At 36.9% G+C, this 21,618-nt stretch overlaps 1 protein-coding gene and 1 long non-coding RNA gene across 3 annotated transcripts; one reads left to right on the forward strand and one right to left on the reverse strand.

Annotated features, from left to right (window-relative positions):
* The first annotated feature begins 836 nt into the window (after nt 1–836).
* On the forward strand, nt 837–21,447 carry wdr95 (WD40 repeat domain 95). 2 transcript variants are annotated; one of them, XM_055196864.2, is made up of 28 exons: nt 837–973; nt 1,784–2,060; nt 5,116–5,169; nt 5,252–5,335; nt 5,502–5,567; nt 5,776–6,006; nt 6,094–6,179; nt 6,288–6,380; nt 6,525–6,570; nt 6,676–6,722; nt 8,328–8,445; nt 8,609–8,678; nt 10,600–10,828; nt 10,966–11,071; nt 11,257–11,408; nt 11,499–11,595; nt 12,430–12,536; nt 12,657–12,736; nt 12,826–12,880; nt 12,963–13,008; nt 13,277–13,336; nt 13,414–13,576; nt 15,349–15,447; nt 16,380–16,438; nt 16,528–16,666; nt 16,749–16,788; nt 16,881–16,969; nt 21,239–21,447. In XM_055196864.2, exons 1-28 carry the CDS (start codon nt 906–908, stop codon nt 21,430–21,432), a joined length of 2,955 nt encoding a protein of 984 aa, XP_055052839.2. In that variant the 5' UTR covers nt 837–905; the 3' UTR covers nt 21,433–21,447. The 2 variants fall into 2 exon arrangements, with proteins under 2 accessions (XP_055052839.2, XP_055052841.2); XM_055196866.2 differs by lacking the exons at nt 837–973; nt 1,784–2,060 and adding an exon at nt 3,066–3,218.
* Nucleotides 19,374–20,070, reverse strand: LOC129445941 (uncharacterized). The gene is made up of 2 exons (XR_008644929.2): nt 19,685–20,070; nt 19,374–19,534 (listed from the first exon to the last, which is right to left on the reverse strand). It is a non-coding gene; the product is annotated as an uncharacterized lncRNA (long non-coding RNA).
* Nucleotides 21,448–21,618: the final 171 nt, after the last annotated feature.

A 21,618-nucleotide genomic window follows, 5' to 3' on the forward strand; every position in this document is an offset into this window, starting at 1 on the left:
ATATACATATATACAGTATATATTACCTCATAAAGTAGAAGTGGTATTTTAAGAAGTAGTACTTTTTTCCATTTTGTTTTTTAACAAAGTGACTTACAATCCATTATAAGGTACACACATAAAAAATGGGGTGTTTACTGATGATTGGGTAAAATATGGACAAACCCAACCATGGCTTTACAGTAAACAAACCTAAATGTCCATATTTGACCCAAGCAACACAGAATTTTGAGTTGAAACTACCCTTAGGTTAATTTTAACACAATGGTTGGGTTTGTCCCACTCTAAAAATATCTGGGTTATTTTTGACCCATAATGGGTAAATATTAGACAGAACACGTGCTGGGTTAAAATTGACCCAATGCTGGATTCATTTTAACCCAACTGCTGGGTTATTATACCCCATGGTTGCATAGCAACAACCCAACATTGTGTCATTTTTAACCCAGCACGGGGTAATTTTTAACCCACCATGTGTTCTGTCCGATATTTATCCATTATGGGTCAAAAATAACCCAGACATTTTTAGAGTGTGTTTTACCCAACCATGGGTTGAAACAACCCAGCATTTAGAGTGTACTGTAAATTTTTTCAGTATGTGTTACCATGACTTTAGCAGAGATAATGCAATGTTTTAACAATTGAGCTGGAACCATTTTTTATTTAAAAATTACATTTATAGTATTTTAAATATCACCAAACAACTATTTCAGTGTGGTTCTTAATAGGAAGCATCCCGCTGTGCTTTGAGTAGCAGGTAACCTGAGACTCAGGTGTGCTGTGTCTCTAAGCCCTCAATAGATCCGCATGCAGCCATAGCTTGTGGAACAAAACAAACCAGCAGCCCCGAAGGAGAAAGACAGTCAAGCCAAGAAGACTACAGGCTGTTTAAAATCTCTCCAGACATGCCGCTAGGAAGAAAAACACGGCCCACGTCTGCCGGAGCCAAACTTGAGACGCAGAACAAGTTCAGGTATTTTGCTTAAGGCTTTTGTTAAGCTGAATCTTGACAGCGATATAATTTCCAATATATTTAGACAAAACACTGCTCATTTGCTCAGCATTACTGTGACATAGCTCCTAATACTAATTTGTTCTGCTGCATGACTTTCATCTCAGCATGAGCACTAGATTTTGCAACACATTTATATTATGGCATTTTAAAGACCCGACCTTGACAGTCACTCCTCCTGTAACTCATAGTGTTTACTGTTGCTAGGGAATAAGGAGACAGTGAATGTGAGTGCCATGCAGGAATAGCCTACTGTAAAAGTTTGTGTCCTTGCATTAATTAATTTATGTTTTAAAGACCCAGAAAAAGTGTACGAATTATACGTACAGCATATGCTATATAAATTTTCCAAACAAAGCAGATATAATCTGATGTTTTTCACAACATAGATAATGGTTTAAAGCTTATTTACAATGATTCAACTGAAAGACAAGTTATTTAATAAAAAGTTATTTAATACAAGCTATTTAATAATAACATTCTGCCATATAGGATATATAATACATTCATGGCACTGATAAATATGCTTTACCCAATGTATTGACAAATATATACATTACACATTGTATTGATAAATATATGCTTTACTTTATTACAAATATATACTTCATTCATTGTAATAATACATAAATATTCATAGGGATTGATTAACCTGAAAGTTTAGTTTTCAAAATAATTATTCTAGGGCTAGACTGTTCTTCATACTTGTATACTTGATCAAAGTATAATACAAAATATTAAACAAATGATTAAGTAATTATATTGTTGCAGTATTTTGGCAGAATATGGATCAGTGCGTGGACCTGGTATACTGAACCAGAAGACAGGTATGGGGTATAGACAACAGACCGCAAGGATGCCCAAAAGTGGTCTGATTCCCAGAAAAATTGGCTCTACTGAGAGGAGCCAAAAGCTTCCTGATTGGCTGGAGAGAGAGCTTTTGAGGCGAGAACCCAGGCGACACTCTCTTGCCCTGGGAGACAGTGCTGACCTCAGCACGCGACGACGCTACAAACAAGATCCTATCTCCAAACTCTATGAACTCAAGGTAAAAGTTACAGGGTCACACTTATGCAACATCTGCAGTCTGCCTGTATCCCCAAGCAGTTGTATGTCACCTATATTGAATGACAGCTTGCCCCAGCATCTTCTGTAAGCTAATGCAAATAAAGTGCTATAATGATAGATCAGGGAGTTGGCCAGCTGGACTGTATCATTCCTGAGAGATCCAAAACCTACATATTGCATATAAAATCCTTTTGAATATGTAGAAAGAAAGAATATTTTTTGGTTTTGACACCTTCTATTACACCTTCTATTACAAACTCCTTGTGTCGCACAGATGGTTGGAGGCTATATATTATGCAAAAAAATAAAAAATATTTGGACAATAAGGGCTTGTCCAAATAGACTGTCCCAAGTATTAAAAATGTTAAAACACAATGCCCTTAGCGCACTAAATTGATATTTACAGGTAGAAGCTTCAAGTGTACTTTTATGTTTAATAATTTTTGCGACATAAATTGAAGAACACACAGCAGTCTTTACAACCATGTTATAGAAAATGCATAGGCCTAAATTAAGTTGTATGTATATTGTGGGTGTTTGTACATGCCCTGAAATTAGTGAATTAGATCTGTAGTGTAGCTATAGTGTCTTTCTAAAAAAGCATGCAGCATGCATGCGTAGGCTTTTTGCAGATATAGTAGATCAGTCAGAGCAAAGAAGAATTCCCCTGTCTACGCGATGTTAATTATTTTTGCGGGTAGGCTACTGAATTCCTGAGAAAAGTCCCGTTTTAAAACTTTTGGTACGATTTAAAGCGCACACGCGTGCGTTAACGGTTATGATGAAAGTTGTGCTCGACTCCATGCATGCGGCGCGGCAAAACCGACTGGGGGTGGCGGATGACATCAAAGTACCGCGAGAGCAATTCGAGAAATCATGAGGAGAAGTTGCTTTCGAATCGCTCTCGCGGTACTTTGATGCTATCCGCAAGAGATCAGTGGTTTGACCACGCCCCCTCATTCACGAAGCCTTCTTACGTTACATACCACGCATATATATTTTGCATTTTTTAAAATCGATAACGGTAATACACACGCATATATATTTTGCATTTTTTTTAATCGATAACGGTAATACATTTATATGCAAGTTTATTATATAGACTCACGGAATAGTGTATCCCATATATCAACCACTGGTGAGTTGCAGAAGTCTTTATATATCCTAACGTGGCATTTTGTTTTAATACGTGTTTTATACAGCAGGTCTCATGAATTTGTCTGAATTAACCTAAACGACATACTTGCCATATTGACCCATCAACATTCTCACGGTATTGTAGGCCAACCGTCACTTGTCATTCTTTATCAGCTATGCCAACTCTTTTAGCTACTCGATTGGCTCTTTGCCATGCATGTCATTTTAAAAGAGAACAGTATCCATTCATCCATTAGCTCTCTGACCTTTAGATGGACACTGGACAGTCAGTGCAGGGTAATCTGTCATGACCACTCATTGGATGAATTGACACAAAAGACTTGAATTTATTTCAGCATTGTGCTTGAGCTTGTGCAGCAATAGGCAAATCAATTACTTTCAAGACCACATTTGTTTTATGCTGGAGGCAATTTGCCCTCTGACTGCACACGTTAAAGTTACAATCTGTATCTATTATGGATATTTAAGCATGTCTCATTCTCAAGTAAGCAATCAATGTCGGGTATAAAATCTAGAAAAGAGATTTGCAATTTAAGGTAATTTTTGTGGAACTTTAATATTTTAACTTAAGTCAACTATAGTCAATGATGTCAACTAAATATGTCAAACACCTTTAGTCTTCTTACTGACAAAAGTTTAGTCTGGCAATGTAAAGAATTCTGTAGAAATTACACTTGCAGCTGGTTGCAGGTAATTTATCGTAGATTTAAATTTATTTATTAAATTTAAATTTATGTCATTTACTGGCAAGAGTTTGTTTAAAGTTAAATAAATTTTAAATATTAACAAGTCTTTATCTTTACAGAATAAAACCATACAACAACAGCCTCATGCAAAGCATTCTGGGAACCAGAAATCATCATTAACCTTTTTCAGTTTTTTGCTTCAGATTTTGTTTCCCAGAATGCTTTGCCTGATGCCGTCATTCTAGTTCTACTCTGCAAAGACAAAGACCTGAAAATGCTTAATGTTGATTCAACCCTGAACAAAATGTTGCCAGCAAATAACATACATTCAAATCCACGGCAAGCCACCGGCAACCAGCTGCAAGCAACACTGCAATTTCTATGGATATGTCTTTTGAAAATGCCATAAATGTGTGCTTTGCTTTAAATTTTTAGTGACACTTTACAATAAGGTTGTAGGTTATTTTTAAAATTAGTAAGTAGATTAGATAACATGAACTAACAAAGAGCAATTTAGTTTTTATGCATTTAATCTTTACTATTGTTAGTTAATGCCTACACAATTGTTTATGTTTATTGTGCATTAACTCATGTTTACAGTGACAACTTTTGATTTTAATAATGTGTTAGTAAATGCTAAAATGAACAAACTAAGATGAATTAAGGGATAATGTATAGGCAGCCGGTTGTTATCGCAGAAATAAGCCTTATTTTGTGATAACAACTGGCTGCCTGTACATTATTCTGCTTATTACACGGCTATTTACCTTATAAGTAAGGTAAGGTATGTTATATATTTATCTGAAATGTTTTATTTGCTCATTTTTAACGAATGCACGTTTACTTTCGGTTTTAAGATAAGACAATGTTGTTTTAATTATTTGTAAATAATGTCATATGTGTTTTTAAAATACATATTTATATTTAATTTTTGTATAATATTAAAGTGTACCTGTCAATATGACCGGGTTACAGTGTGTTATTAGTTTTAAGCGGGTGTTATCTGGGAATAACAAATCTGCTGTTGCGACTGGCCAATCAGAATCAAGCATTCCAACTAGCCGTGTAATAACAAATTATATAGACGTTTGTTCATTGTGAGTTCATGTTAGCTATTAATGAATTAACTAATGTTAACAAACTCTACCTTGTTGTAAAGTGTTACCAAAATATCTTTAAATTTTGAAACAGATGGAGCATGTGGTGACTCTTGGCAATCTTAAGAATCTTAAACAGGCTTTTGATGTAAGTATCTGAATATTATTTGAAAGTCTTATGAACATTTATTAAACAGACAGTGGCTTTCTTATTCTGCTCTGTTTTTCAGGAGTTTGCAAAGGCCGGCATCAACAAACTTGATTACCCACAATTCCATTCTGTTGTAAAAGCATGTGCGGGTTTACATGTCATTGTGAGTGTTATGCCTCATAAGACATACCATTTAGTCTAATTCTGTTGCTTGTATAAATGGACTAATTATTGAATGCCCAAGTCTCAGAATGTTATTAATTGTAATATTTTCTCTCACACAATTGTCCCACTATTACTTTGCTCTAACACTTCTTGACATGTTACAGAAAGATACTCAAATTCGGCAACTTTTCATGAAGATTGATTACACTTGTGATGGCAAGATCGAGTGGGTATGAATAATTCAAAAATTCCCCTTTACGTCTCAGATGTCTTCTTTTGTAATAAATGAACACTCAGTTTATTATTTGCAAAGTTAGTTGCATTTAAAGTAAGTGTTAAAATTGATTTGCTTTCACTCAAAAAGATGGTAACTTGATGAATAAATGCAATACATAGATTACACATTCTTGTATATATTTGGTAAACTTTTTTGTTTAGCATGAATTTTGCACGTACATGTACCTTGAGAACAAAGAAAAAGAGGAGACAATGCGTCGCAGTAAGATGGCGGCTTTCATGTTGCCGGCTAAAATTAAGAATCTGTGTCGTGGAGAACCTGTTATTGAGGTTCAGATCACTCCTGATGGCACCGTTGTCACCGTCAGAGAAGATGGGCTTGTCAACTACTGGAGCTCTACGCTTCAGCTGAAGAACAATAAGAATGTGTTTGTGAGTTATTTTGATTTTCATTATTACATACAGTGTAATATGATCCTGCATTTATTAATGTACGCTTTATTATTTTTCCATATCCAGCCTAAGAGACCTGCCGGTCGAACGCGAAAACGAGCCACTGATTTTGCCCTCATGACAGAGTACAATAAACTGATTATTGCAACAGGGTAAACTGCTTTTAAACTAAAATGTGTTTTTTATGATACAATCTTAGTCTATCGTACACTTGGAGTGTGATGATGATGCTCTTATTTATTTTATCCCTCATCTCAAAGAACCAGAGAGATTCAGATATACGACTTCTCCTCTTTGGAGCCTTGGTGTCAGATAAGTGCACTGGAAACCGTGCCTTTAAATCTGGATTACTGGTGAGTGTGGCAATCTGGAAAACATATTTCAAACAATAAGGCTATGCTGTATTCATCAAATTTTAGTTTTTATATTAAATGAAGTAAAAAACCAACAGCTGCTTTTGAAATGTCAACATTGTTTTCCGTCTGATTAAAATTCAGCTGTACTGGCCCAGATGAATGTCTCATTTTATACGGGGACACTGAGGTAAGTGTATTACCAACACTAAACAGATTCAGTCCAGCATGAATGAATTTCATATAATAGCCTACTATCTGTATTTGATTAATCTCAAAGAGTTCTTCATTGTAGGGCTGTGTGAACATCATCCTAATGACGTCGGTCGGGGAGACGCTCAGGTAAACGAGGTTTTTAATAATTCTCATAGATTTTTGTAAAACCAAAATCAATAGAACAAGTCAAGCATGCTCGCTCATAATTTTAACACGTCCACTGAAGAGCTATGCACATGGACATTGAAATATAACCGATGAAAATGCAGAAACCAAACAGGCCTTTTTTGGAGATGAAACTGCGACAAAAGCAAATCCTTTGCCTGCATGGTTCTGTGAAGAGTTTTTATACACTCTAAAGGGGGTCGCACACTGGATGCGCAGCTCAGCGCCGCGCTGTTCTAAAAAAATCGAACACATTGTTTTCTATGAGTATACGCACACCGGTGCCGACAAGTGGTGCCTGTCCGCGGCTCCCAGCTACGACTCAGGAAGTTGCTCAAATCCCTTTCGCGCTACAGAGCGCCACTCACATAGTTTAACATCAAATAACATCATATTTGTCCCAAATCATTAACGATTAAGGGCGGTTTTACATTTGGTGCGATTGCCTGGTCCGAACCCGAGTTCGATTGCTCCCCCCTCCCCATGCCCCCCATGGACTGTGTTCACATATTATTTTTGCATCCGAACCGCGGGACGCTTGCATCATCAAGCTGCAGCCGGCCCGTTCTCGTGTTGCTTGGCAACCGCTGTAAACAAGAAGACGACAAGCGTGATTGACGAACTGCAAGCAGAGAGATCATTTCTGAATGCCTCCGCAAAAATTGACGTGGGCGGACAGCCCGTTGTCATCTAAACGAGTGTAGTATGTTTGCGGCAGACAGACGCAAGTGCGTTTCTGTATTATTTCTTTGAAAACAAAACCAAAGGTTTAAAAAGAATAAGAACAAAAGTCAAGCAAGCATTCTATGCATTTTGTTGTCAAGGTAAGTGCACGCACACAAACACATACGTCTGTTTTGGTGGGACATTCCATATACTACGTAATTAACAGTGGTTCACTTCCGCGATTTGGTACGATTGCGTTCACATCAGCAGCAAACCGATCTGGAGTTCACATGAACCGGACCCCAGACCACCATTTTAAGCGAACTCGAGTACGTTTCGCGGGTGCGCACCCGAGTTCGGAAGACAGCGTTCACATCATCCAAATGTACCGAACTCTGATGTCAATCGAACCCAGGTGCGCACCAAAAGTGCTCATGTGAAAACATTGGCTGCTATTCCTGCTAACGTATATTTAGCATTTTGAAGTAGCCGCTATCTGACGAAGCTCGCGTTATTTAATGTGCACTTCCGGTTTACGATACCTCCGAGTTGTCCTAGACGCGACTCGACGCGGCGCTGAGCTGAGCTGCGTTTTTGGTGCGACCTCCTTAAGAAAGGATGTCTTAATTTTTTACACATTTTGTTTTATGCTATTTAACACATTATTTGTTATTTTACACATTATTTGTTGATTTTGTGTTCAAATAAATAAAGGGGATGGGTTAAAACAACATAAGATGTGTTAAAATAACACAAAATTTGTTGTTCCAACAATAACACAGATATGTGTCTAGTTTAGGACTGTGTTGTTCCTATACACAAGAGGTGTGGTTTTAACACATCCTTTTTGTAATAGTGAATGCATAGCTTTTAAGTTCTTTAAAATGTATTTTTCTCCAGGTTGTGGAAAAACTTACCGCAGTTGGAGAACATGCCAAACATCAGCCTTGATCATGCAGTTCAATATCCAGATGTAACATACATGAGATGGAAAATCCACCAAGACTGGGTGTCCAAGGTTAAACATTTCAATATTATCTATATCAGTCTTATTATTTTCTCATAATTTTTTGCTGTTTATACATGATGGACAAATGGCATTTTTAAAAGTTATTAACAGAACATATGCAAAGTATATCATCATGGCACAGAACTGTAAAAAGATTTGATTGTCCTTACAGGTGAAATACATTCACAGCATTCCTGCCATCATGTCTGCATCCAACCATGAAGACTCCGCCCTTGTTATGGGTAACATTTAAAAAATAACTATGTTTTTTAGTAAACAGTGATTGCTTTCCATCATTTAGTTTAATAAAAAAAACTCAGATAGGTTTTACGCATGCTGTGAAGAGAGACAAGGATGACGAGAAGATACAAAAACATTTAAACTTTAAAGGCGTGGTGCACAATCTCTGAAAGCCAGTGTTGACATTTGAAATCACCTTATCAAACACGCCCCTACCCCAATAGAATCTGGACCTACTTTTGATAGATCCGCCCCACACATAAGCAATCCAGGCAACGATGACGGTTAGAAGACATGCCCCTTACTGCTGATTGGCTACAAGTGTGTTTTGGTACTCTGCCGACTCCCTTTTTTAAAGTGTTTCTCAAAAATCGTGCACCCCGCCTTAAATAAGAAATAATAACATTAACCATACATACACGTAGACATAGACATAGACGGACAAAGACTAATGGAAACAACAGAGTATAAATAGGCAATGAATGATGATGATGAACAACATAATGTGAGAATGATAACAACACAGTTCATGTGAGGGAATGCGGAGGATGATGGGAATTGAAGTCCAGTTTGGGATGACAGACAGGGGAACAGACGAGGATGTAACACTATAGACAGAGCGCAGTTATGCAAATTTAACCCCGCCCACCGGGGCAAACAATCCAACCGTCTCCATTGACTTTCTATTGCGAGAGGCTGCCTCCTTGTCATTTCTGGCTTATAACAAAAAACTGAATAATGCCTAAAAGCTGCTGTGTGACAATATGTACAGCGAACAAGCCAAAGAACCCTGAAGTAAGTTTTTATAAGCTGTCGAGCTGTAAAACCCAGTCTTTAGGGAGAAAAAAGTGGATCGCCGACTGCGTTTCCCCCTAGTGGGCGCAGTTCTACTAATAGTAGTACCATGAAAATTTGCCTGTTTCCACTTTTGTGTCTTTAACGCTCGTTTTTTGAGGTCGACAGCTTATAAAAACTTATTTACAGATTAAACTAAAAACAGAATAATACCTAAAAGCTGCTGTGTGACAAGGTGTACTGCTAACAAGCCAAAAACCCCAGAAATACGTTTTTATAAGCTGTCGACCTCAAAAAAACGAGCGGTTAAAGACACAAAAGTGGAAACAGGCAACTTTTAATAGTACTCATATTAGTAGAACTGCACCCACTAGGGGGAAACGTAGTCGGCGATCCACTTTTTTCTCCTTAAAGACTGGGCTTTACGGCTTGACAGCTTATATAAGCTTATTTCTGGGTTCTTTGGCTTGTTAGCTGTACATATTGTCACACAGCAGCTTTTAGGCATTATTCTGTTTTTTTGTTATAAGCCAGAAATGACAAGGAGGTAGCCTCTCGCAATACAAAGTCAATGGAGATGGTTGGATTGATTTCCCCCCAGTGGGCGTGGTTTTCAGGTTATGACACGCTGCGCTCTGTCTCTATAGGATGATTCTTATTTTTATATTACAATAATGAACATCGTTGTTGAAAGTAATGAACTGAATAATGAAGAAATATGAGCAAATCCAGTAGTAAAACACCCACACTTAGGTAAATTACTCAATGCATAAACCCTAACGGTCCTAAAAATAGACTTTTTTGATGCATAATGTCATTCCCAATTTTTTCTATAAAAACAGTGGTCAAATGTTTACTTGTACAAATCCTTAAATAGCAAGCGGACATGGTGTGTTCTGTTTTACTCTCTTTTAATTCCAGGTCTGCTCAGCAGGGCAGAAACAGCACCAGAATCTAATTTATTTATGTCAGAAGGATAACCTAACAAATATTTCAGTGTTATAAAACTGCATGTAAACAGATTTAAATGACATGTTGAGATTAAGAGGATTTGTGCAGGAGTCATTTGTCAACTGGGATCTGTGTAAATATACAGTATGTAAAATTTGACATTCTGTTTCTCATAAGGATGCCTTCTACCATCAATCGACCTTCACCAAAGAATGAATGACATCTCTGAAGAAGAAAGATTTAAAAAAATTACACTTGGCAAAACACAGCGGAGGCCAGCCTGCGACCAAACGGTCTTCGCTGTTCGTAAAGGAGTCATGGCCTTTGACTTTAGTAAAAGTGAAAACCTTTTGGTCACTGGTGGAATGGACAAGCTGTTGCGTTTGTGGAGCCCATACATGCATGAGTATGTTTTCAATCCTTATTCTCTTATTTACATCTCATTTTTACTCTTTACAGTTACTTTGATACCATGTCAGATAAATATAAAATTCACATAAAAGCTCTATATATGCTCGTTTTTTTATATTCTGAAAATGGCAGGAGGCCAACAGCAATTTTAAAAGGTCACACAGCACCTATTGCTTACCTCTGTATTGCCTCAGAAGACGGACACATTTTCTCGGTGTCCAGAGACAACACTGCCAAGGTGAGGAAATAATCCAAAATATTTAAATATTTCACAAATCACATATTTGAAGCTAAATGTAATGAGTTATAAAAAAATGAATTCATGTTTTGCAAAACAGAATCAGTCGTCAACCCACTGCATTACCGGTTCATTAAGTAGACCCGAATAAAAATGTAGCATGACAATGACTGGTTTGTTTTTAGATATGGCATATTCGGGATAAAGCATGCCTATTCACCGCAAATCCGCAAGAAAGTCAAATACAAAGAGAATTGTCAGCATGCCGCTATTCTCCAGCCGTGAAGGGTCTTTACATTGCCACGGATTCCCTTGCTTTGCTTTCCATGCAGAAAAAGTATGCATTTACATAAATAAGTATGAACATTATAGATACAATATGTTGTTTTGTCCTTTCAAGTAAATCTATGTGTATCATCTGTTGTAGATCGCAACATACAGGCATTGTGTCCCATAGTGAGCCAGTGATGTGCTGTGGATACAGTGAGGAGTTCAGGCAGGTGGTGAGCTGCTCAGAGGGATCGGTGAGTAGGTTTGAAAGTATGTCTAACAGATTTACACTGTCAGAAAACATGGGCGAAAATGGTCCCTAGCTGTCAATGGGGTGGTACCCTCTTTGAAAAAGTACACATTTGCACCTAAATAGTTCATATTAGTACCTCAGAGGTACATTTTGGTACCAGATGCATACATATCTGTACGTAAATGGTACATATTTGGACCTTTTTAAAAGGGTACTGCCCTGGTGACTGCTTGGGAGCAGCTTTTCTGACAGTGTTGAATATACATACATATATACTGAAGATGTAGGTTTCCACATTCCCATACACATGTACATGCAACCCATAAAGCAAATTTCTTAAAATTGGATTAAAAATTGGCATATGGATTCATTATTTTACCTAAAGGAGACATCATGAAATGACTTTTATTTTATAGCACTTGTTATGTTTAAGTGCTATAATTGGGTCACCAATGCTTTTATCAACCTAGAAAATGTGAAAAAGATCAACCCAGTAGCTTAGTTTTGGTAAGCCATTCTCTGCAAGCATGTGAAAAAATAGTTGAAATGTGGCTCCCCTTGTGATGTCAGAAGGGGATAAAACCGCACCTTAATCTGCACTATCCAACCACGGCACTGTCATTTAGTGCAGATACCAGCTCATTTGCATTTAAAAGGATACACCCAAAAACGCCACATTTTTGCTCACACCTACAAAGTGGCAATTTTACCATGCTATAATAAATTATCTATATGATAGTTTGAGCTAGATTTTTACATAGATATGCTACTCTGGGGACACCAAAGATTTATTTTACATATTAAAAAAGTCTTGAAATCTCCACTTTAAATTAAGGTTGTCAAAGTCTGGGACCTGGACACTGGAGCTCATGTGTTTGAATATGGATGTGCACACGGACAGTCTGCTATTTCCTGTTTGGCATTTGACAGTAGAGGAAGGAGGTTGGTGAAAAAACCATAGCCTACTAATTTAAATAACACTTCAAATAAATACATTAATGATTTACATTTATTTGTAGACATTATACATTATAATACACTATATTTTTATTTCCACTATAGGCTAGTGACTGGTGGAAGAGACGGCTGCCTCAAAATGTGGAACTTTAACAACGGACGGTGCATAAAGATCTTCAGTAAAGGTTAATAATTCAGAGTTTTGAAGAAGATATTAATTCACAAAAAATGTGAAGCTGTTGTGAACAAACCCTGGTTTATGTTTTTCCTTTAGATGGAAAACAAGAGGAAATTTGCGATTGCTCTTTTGTCACATTGCACCGGAGCGCGTGAGTCCCTGCTCACAGCATAATCTCTGAATATATTTTCCCATATATATTTGGCACAGTTATTTTTTATTTGTTTTCCCAGGTTTGTGATTTCTGTTGGATGGGGCCACAGGATTGACATTTACTCTGTGAGTATGAACCGGCTCTCATCACATCCTTATTTTATCTCAGCGTAATTCCCACAGATGACTCTTGTAAAATGGTTTACTGCCATGACCTGTATTCCTCCCTAGTGCACTTGCCTTTATTGCAGTGCGCTCTATTTCCATATTTCATTTACTTCCACATTTCTCCATCCTCATGTGCTGGAGAGAACTTGGGCGCAAGTGTGTTTTTTAATAAAACTGCAATATGAGCTGTGATGGTATACGCATTTATTTTCTGTACTTTCAACAGGACTCCATAGAAGAAACTCGGTTCAACCAGAAACCAAAACCTTCCTGGCCGCAGGATGTGGTATTACCACGCTTTGAAACACATACTTGTCGTTTGTATCTTCTTTACTGTTAAAATCTGTTGCATTTCACACACAGAGAGAAGGACACAAAGACGACATTTTATGTATTGCTCACTGTGCACCCCATCTCCTGGCCACTGGTAGCGATGATGGCGAGGTTATCGTGTGGAATGTGGTGTCTGGACGAATACTGTGTCGCTTCCAGACTCCTCAGTCTCCAGACCCTACCCGTACTTTTGGTATGGCAATATTCCAATTAGTGTTCTGGCTTATATGATTAGACCATTCAATACCAAAATTGTTGAATTTTTAAAGGGGACATATCATGAAAATCGGACTTTTTCCATGTTTAAGTGCTATAATTGGGTCCCCAGTGCTTCTATCAGTCTAGAAAATGTGATAAAGAACAACCCAGTAACTTAGTTTTGATAAACCATTCTCTGCAAGCATGTAAAAAATAGGTAGGCCTAAATGAAATTTAGCTCCCCTTGTGGTGTCAGAAGGGGATCTTATTATAATAATACCGCCCCTTAATCTGCACTATCCAACCACGGCACCGAAATTTAGTGCAGAGATCAGCTCATTTGCATTTAAAAGCATTTTTGCTCACACCTACAAAGTGGCAATTTTAACATGCTATAATAAATTATCTATATGGTACTTTGAGCTAGAACTTCACATTCTCACATGGGGACACCAAATATTTATTTTACATCCTAAACAAGTCTTCGAAACGTCCCCTTTAAGGGTAGGTGGGCTTGTCATTCTGTAACATGTGGTAAAAGTCCCACTGTAAGGAAAATCCACTCGAGCTGCATCGTCATAGCAACGCTTTGGGGAACACCTCGGAGTGACTGATCTGAAGCATATGTATCAAATAAACAATTATGAGATAATGAGCGGGATGCCGCACGGACCAGGAAAAGCTGAATTTGGTTTTTCCTCTGCAAGCACTGGATACATATATTCATAGGACTGCTGAGTGGAGGAAGTGCTTTAGATCAGTCACGCAGAGGCGTTCCCCAAAGCATTGCTATGGTGATGCAGCGTCTTGTTCCCTTCTCAGGAAACCCGGGTTACATAAGTAACCTGAGATGTTTTTATTGTGTTTATATGTCTATGTGGTGTTTTTAATATGTCTTAAGACAAGCCATGGGCAAATTTGAGTTAGAGTTTTTTCTCCATAAAATTAGAGACATCCCCTGTGGTTTAAAATCACCTTGGTTTTCATCGTCACAAACATAACCAATCATATCAACAAAGTTGAACAAGTGGATCAGTAGTTCGAGCCATAGACATTATGTATGGATGCATAGACTCTGCGCTGAAATTATTAACCTCCTAAGACCTAAGATGTTTTTTGGTTGTTTGCACCATAATACGTAATTTTGTGAAACTGGCACCTGTTGTACATTGTGAATTACACTGGTTCATGTTCAAAAAAAATAAAAATAATTGTTATCATATTTATTGTTTTTTCCTAACCCCAAATAGCTGGAAGAAATCTGAAAAAAAAGACAAACCAAAGCTCGGGTCTTAGAAGGTTAAAACATTACCTAGCATTAACAGCTTGAGCTCTGCTTCTGCTGCTCACACATGCAGGGTGAGAGCTGTAACCTGTTAACATCTGCGCTTAAAGATTAATGCTGCAAACGCACAGCTCACATATGCATTGTGTAAAAAAACGAACTTAGCAGTTATGTGTCTGAAACTGCCGAATGTAGCATCTATTTACATATATATCTATGGTCCGAGGTTGTGCAAAATTGGAGTGGAGGCGAGGGCTAATTTGCATATTCATAGATCCACGTATACTAAATTTACTAAAAGGGTGGAGAGTTACATTCAAGCTGTTTTAAAGCATGAAGAAATGACTGTGACAGGTCAAACTTTTATATATGATATGTTGATGGTCAAAGATGTGTTTAAATGATACATTGAATACAGGGAGACTGTTTTGAGTTGTGGCAGTATGCCATGGGAGCTAAAGTGTTGGTTTTTATTATTGCAGTAAAGAAGGCAGGCGTCCTGAGCCTTATTTTCCTAAAGACCCGGGCATTTGTCACTGAAATGTCTTCCTCTGCCTGGCTCATATCTTCAGGGTCTCAAGGTAAACTGGTGTCTTTATGATGAACAAAAGCGAACAAAAACATCCTTAAAGGAATATTCAATTTTCTTAAAAGAAAAATCCAGATAATTTACTCACCATGATGTCATCCAAAATGTTGATTTTTCTCATTTTAATGGACTTTAATAGAGCCCAACATCCAATACTCAACTCAACACTCAACAGCCTTTCTGCGGAGTTTCAAAGGACCGTAAACGATCCCAAACGAGGCACAAGGGTCCCATCTAGCGAAACGACTGTCATTTTTGACAAGAAAAACAAAAAATATCCACTTTTAGACCACAACTTCTCGTCTAAATCCGGTCGTGATGCGATAGCTTGACCCCACGCAATACGTCATGACGTCAAGAGGTCACAGAGGACGAACGCGAAAAGCCCCAGTGTTTACAAGTGTTGAGAAAGAGGACCGTTCCGACTTTGTTGGTTGTCGAATGATATTTATTAATGTCTTTGTGTCAGTTTATTGTTTAGAATGGTCCGCAAATGTGCGTTTTATATATGTAACACGTGACCTCCCTACGTCACTACGCATTTACGTTAGGTCGCGCTGGACCGGACCTAGACGAAAAGTTGTGGTTAAAAAGAGCATATTTTTTATTTTTCTTGTCAAAAATGACAATAGTTTCGCTAGATAAGACCCTTATGCCTCGTTTGGGATCGTTTATAGACCTTTGAAACTCTGTTGAAAAAAACTGTTAAGTGTTGAGTTAAGTCTTAAATGTGCGGCTCTATTAAAGTCCATTAAAATGAGAAAAATCCTGCAATGTTTTCCTCAAAAAACATAATTTCTTCTCGACTGAACAAAGAAAGACATCAACATTTTGGATGACATGGTGGTGAGTAAATTATCTGGATTTTTCTTTTAAGAAAATGGAATATTCCTTTAATCATACAATATTTAATCTTAATTCAAGGTTCTGTTAACTTCTGGAGCGTTTTGATTGGCGGAAAGTTCATTTCATCTTTTCAAGCCGTAAGTATCATTCACTTCTTCTCAACATGTTCAGTGTTGACTAAATAAGCTGAAACAATGAGTCCTAATAAAAGTTGCCTTTGTTTAAGTCCCACTTGAAGCAGGAGATCGTGAAACTTGCTTTATTACAAGACGACAGTTTGCTTTTCACAGCTGATCATGCGGGATACATTTCAGTTTACAATGTCAAGAAATACGCTCTGCAGCCTGAAGCAAAACCCCCTCAAAGTAGGACATGTTTAGTTTGTTTACGTATGTGTTTGTCTTTAAATTCTTGAGTTGAACCTTGATGTGGTATCAATCATTTCAGGGGTGAACTTCTGGCGAGCACACATCAGCAGTATCACTGGGTATGTGTCATTTTGTTTTTTGAGCTTTTCTTGTTTTATGTCGGAACGTTAAATAAACTACTTAATATTTTTTAAAATGATGCCTTTTGAAGCTTAAAGATAATTGAGAACGACCAGTTTCTGCTCACATCTTCAGTGGACTGCTCGGTACGACTGTGGAACATCCATGGGGATTTTATAGGTACTGATGTTCTTTGGATGTCTTTACATTTATGCATTTGCTAAACGCTTATTTTTAAAGCCACTTACTTAGTGCATTCAAGGTATACATTAAATCAGTATGTGTGTTGCCTCGGTTTGAACCCCTGACCTATACAGGAACACATCGTATGGGGCTTTAAAACCCTCTGGGGTCGGACCCTTTTTGGACACAGTCAGTGGTTCTGAGATGCTCTCACATTTGGTCTTTTTTCAGTTGCTTTAAAACACATTAATGGCTAATATCACATAACACTGTATTCAGCACAAACTGTGCTATAATAGTATTTAAGATAAATGTATGTACATGTTTGTATTTTTAAGTAAATGATGTTTATGCGTGGTTAGTAAAAAAAAGAAAACAAAAAGTTGCTGAAATAAGGCCAAGGAACACATCCTAAACATTTGTTAACAAGCAAAAAAGTTATCTACTCTTGTAGAGTAGAGAATTTGCTACAAAAAGATGTAAAAACCATTTAACCCACTCATTCACGTGAAAAAATACATTGATTTAACTTTTGTAAGACACTTTTTGCTGTGTAAAGGCAATATGCATGGAAGGGTCAATGGTCATGAATATTGATGTGTTTTACACCTGAGGAGACCCAACCCCCTAATGGCTCAGTGAGGAATGTTGGGACAAAAGAACTGTGACTGTGGGGAGACTTAAAGAGAAAAACTTTTGCTTGAGACTTAAAGAGAAAAACTTTTGCTTGTAGTTAAAAAAAATAGGTTAAAATAAAGTACAAAAGGCCTTTTTAGTAAAATAAAAGTCTTACAGGGTTGCAAAAAATGCTAACAACATGAACAATACAATAGATTTAAGAAGCTTTATTGTAATTATAAATAAAGAAGCTTAATTGTAATTATAAATAATAAAGTAACAATATGTATACATGTAACAATATTCTATATGACCAGTACAATATGGCTCTAATTAAAAGAAAATGATTCTAAATGTCAGCTGTGAAAGTTTGGTGTGCATCTAAAAATACTTCCAAATATAAAAAATAAGGTATACATTTGTAAACCATCACACACTGTAACTCTTTGGGAATGGAGTTAAATGTTGTCGTGCCATTGTTCAAAACGTGCGAGTACCAGACCAGGTTGGTGTTGCAGACACATTCCTGAAAACATATCTTAATTAATATCATGTATTTTCAAAGTACAAAGCAACACATCAGTATTACTAATATTGAGAACTTTTTTTAATAATTAATAGGGGTGACCCCGAATAGTTGAAGATTCGATGCATCGGAGAAGCCGGATTCGACTACCAATCTCACAGTCGAATCGTTGCAGATGTGTTATGAAATGAGGATCATTCAATTTTGGCCGTATATGGGTGCACACATTATCTGATTTCGCACATAACAGCTTTCTCCCAATATATTGATATACAGCATATTATTATAATGCTGCCAATAATATGTGATGTAGCAGCTTTCAATAAATATTTTTAAAATGCGTTAATAAATCCAACAATCCCTGTGACAGGGCTACACGTCCAAAAAGAGGTTCCTATGTTAATAAACCATTGCCTCTTTGTTTCTACATTTAAAAGACGAAGCTGGCAATTCTGGCAATACTTTCGTTTTTTTATTAATTTCTTTATTTTATTTATAAATCACTCTGGTTTATCTGATTTATCTATTTGGCTTGTGTTTTGTTTCCGTGCACTTGAGGCATTTTGCACATTTGTTCTGCACGTTGTTACTTCTGACCTTATTTGATTTAAAAAATGTATTTATTATAAACGTAAATTCTGATATAATTTAAGTCTGTACATTTTGGATTGTTTTTCGTTCTATCGACGTTGCGCTATTGCGTTCTGGCCATGTTTGCGCATGCAATTTTGCCGAACGTGCTATAGGTGCTCTGCGTCTCATATTTAGAATTTCATCAAACTAAACATTACAAAACGGATGTTTTGCGGCGGGCATAAGTTTTAAAATGTATTTAAAACCGAGTGGTTATCTATTATGGTCGGTGTTCACTTTCAAATGATAGCAAAGAGATTCCTGAAATAAATAATATCATCAGGTCTTTCTGTATCTAAAGTGAATACAGAGATGATCAAAGTCAAAGCAAGCAAGCAAGTATTTCTGTGCTAAACAATAACGCGGAGTGTCTATAAAATCATTAATTTCAGTGTTTTTCTTGTTATAAATTAACGTTTAATGAATTGTATACATTATAGCTTATAGTTTTTATCATTTACAGTAACAATCACAAATTATTTGTCATTTGTCTTTTTTTGGTCATGGCTTTGACGCGCTTAATCTCCGAATTAAATAAAAATACTAAATTGTAGCCGGGGTTTCCAAGGCAGGATCACCTTTGTTATTTTTTAGGTTTAGTTCTCAAAATGTTTTTTTGTGTGATGTTCTGTAGATCGTGGCATAAAAATGTTATGAGGAATAATTAAACAAATTTTGCCTTACATTTTACCTTAAAAAATATATATATAAATTGTATCACTTTATTTATTTCGGGTTCGTTTCTGCATGCCCCCGTGCGAGTAAATGATGATGAAGCCACGTTACTAAAAAAAATTAAAAACATTATTTGTATCATGTATTTTCGGAAAATACAGATATGTTTATATATATACATCTTGTATTTTCCAAATTACTACGCAAAACATCAGTAAAAGTCTACTAATAAAACAGAAAAGCCCGCAAATGTGACTTACCCTGTATGAATGTCCGTCGCATTTCTGCAAATGCCCGCTGAAGAGGAGAGTGATGCTGCCACATTCCTACAAAAGTTTTTAATAATTAATATAATGTATTCTCCACAGTAACAAACTTATAAAGCAATACTAAGGCGGTAAAGCATAGTTGAGATAAGATAATTGGGTACATAGATGCGGTATATCTTTGTTAACGGGCCATTACCGGACATATTTATGGCTAAACATTAACACATTACAAATCTCCGGACACATTTACAGCACATCGATACTACATCGATACATTTACACCCGAACAGATAGTCGCGTAAACAAGACTTTTTGAGGCATAAACACACTAGTCAAAATATATTCTAAATAGTGATATTGTTTTATGACATATTGAATATTTACACCATACAATCATACTGTTTACGCATGACATATCTTCGGGCTCATGTACAGCACAATGTTACACCCGAGCAAATAAAGAAGGCTTATTGATAAGTCGGCATGGACACTATAGTTATAGTAGTGATATTGCTTTATAACATTCACATTACACTTATCAGCATACGGTTTAATGTAAGAACTATAATTTTAATGTTAATACAAATTGCCAATTACGAGACGTTTTTTATAAAGTCATTATGAATATCTGCTTGCAAACAGTCAGTATACAGTATATAAAAGTTACACAACATTTCAACAAATGTAGGTAAAACTTACTCTTCAGAAATTATATCCTCAGCTGGATCAAGTCGCTCTTCAAAATACAAACGTTCATCGTCGGAGTCCTGCTCTTCGTCTGAAGAAACAGTGAACTCTTCTTCCTCGCTGTCCAGGAGCATAGAGCTTCCTCACCTGTAAAGCGTGTCATCTTCCGAACGCGTTGATAAGTGGATGAAACTGTCAAAACTCGCTGCTTCTTAAAGCATTGTTTGTGGGCGTTGATCTTGTTTGCATAGCCCGCATCAGGTAATTTCCATATGAATGGCGCGGACAAGGGAAGGTGGGATTACATTAGCGCTAATGAGGTCGAGCCAGAAAAACGGTACCTCTCTTTACTTACATGTCGATTACACAAACAGACAACGAGTTATTCAGATTTTAATTACATCATGTAAAAGTAGACATTTCAGGCTTTCTTTAGACATATGTATCATGTTCGTGTGACAAGTATTGGCAGAGTTATCAGTTCATGTTTGAAACGTGTTTGAGGAAAATGGTCAAGGAGACAGAGATGTCGAAATGCACTCCCTGTTTATTTTCTTTATTTGCCAAAAGCACACAGTTTTGTTGTTATTATGAAGGCACTCACATTAAAGTAGAGACTTCACAGTTTCGAATGATGTATTACATGTATGTGTATGATTATGAATGACGGAGTATTTTAAGTGGATGTCACAGGAAACAGGAAAAAATGCGTCAAAACGCGGCCCCGCGTTTTTGGACCCCAGGGGGTTAAGGAATAACAAACTTGAAGGACAGCCTCCTTGTGAAGACTTCTATTTTAATGGATTAATTATGATCTGAGCAAATACTAACGTTGCAAGAGTGGTCTGAACTTCACAGGTACATTCGGTCAAACAGAAATTTGGAACATATACAACCCATCTTCCTGGAAGCACCCATCCGTTCCCCATGAGGTTCTTGTAGATCCATTAAGCATGCCATCTCATCCCATAATGGAGGAAGAGATCAGCCTGCCGGATCTTCATAACTTGGGGATAAATGAAAATGTAAACTCTGAGGTAAGATGTTTGTAAGATGTATGTCTTACATTTATTTTCCACAGCTCTGTGGTGCAATCTGATATTAATACCAAGACTATATGTGAACCAGGACCACAAAACCAGTCATAAGGGTCAAATGTTTTGGCAACACTTTACTTTAAGCGGTGTTCATAAGACTGACATAACACCTTCGTACTCATGACATAACACATGCCATGA

The sequence above is a fragment of the Misgurnus anguillicaudatus genome, chromosome 24 (assembly GCF_027580225.2).
Source record: "Misgurnus anguillicaudatus chromosome 24, ASM2758022v2, whole genome shotgun sequence".
In the NCBI taxonomy this organism is placed as follows: Eukaryota; Metazoa; Chordata; class Actinopteri; order Cypriniformes; family Cobitidae; genus Misgurnus; species Misgurnus anguillicaudatus.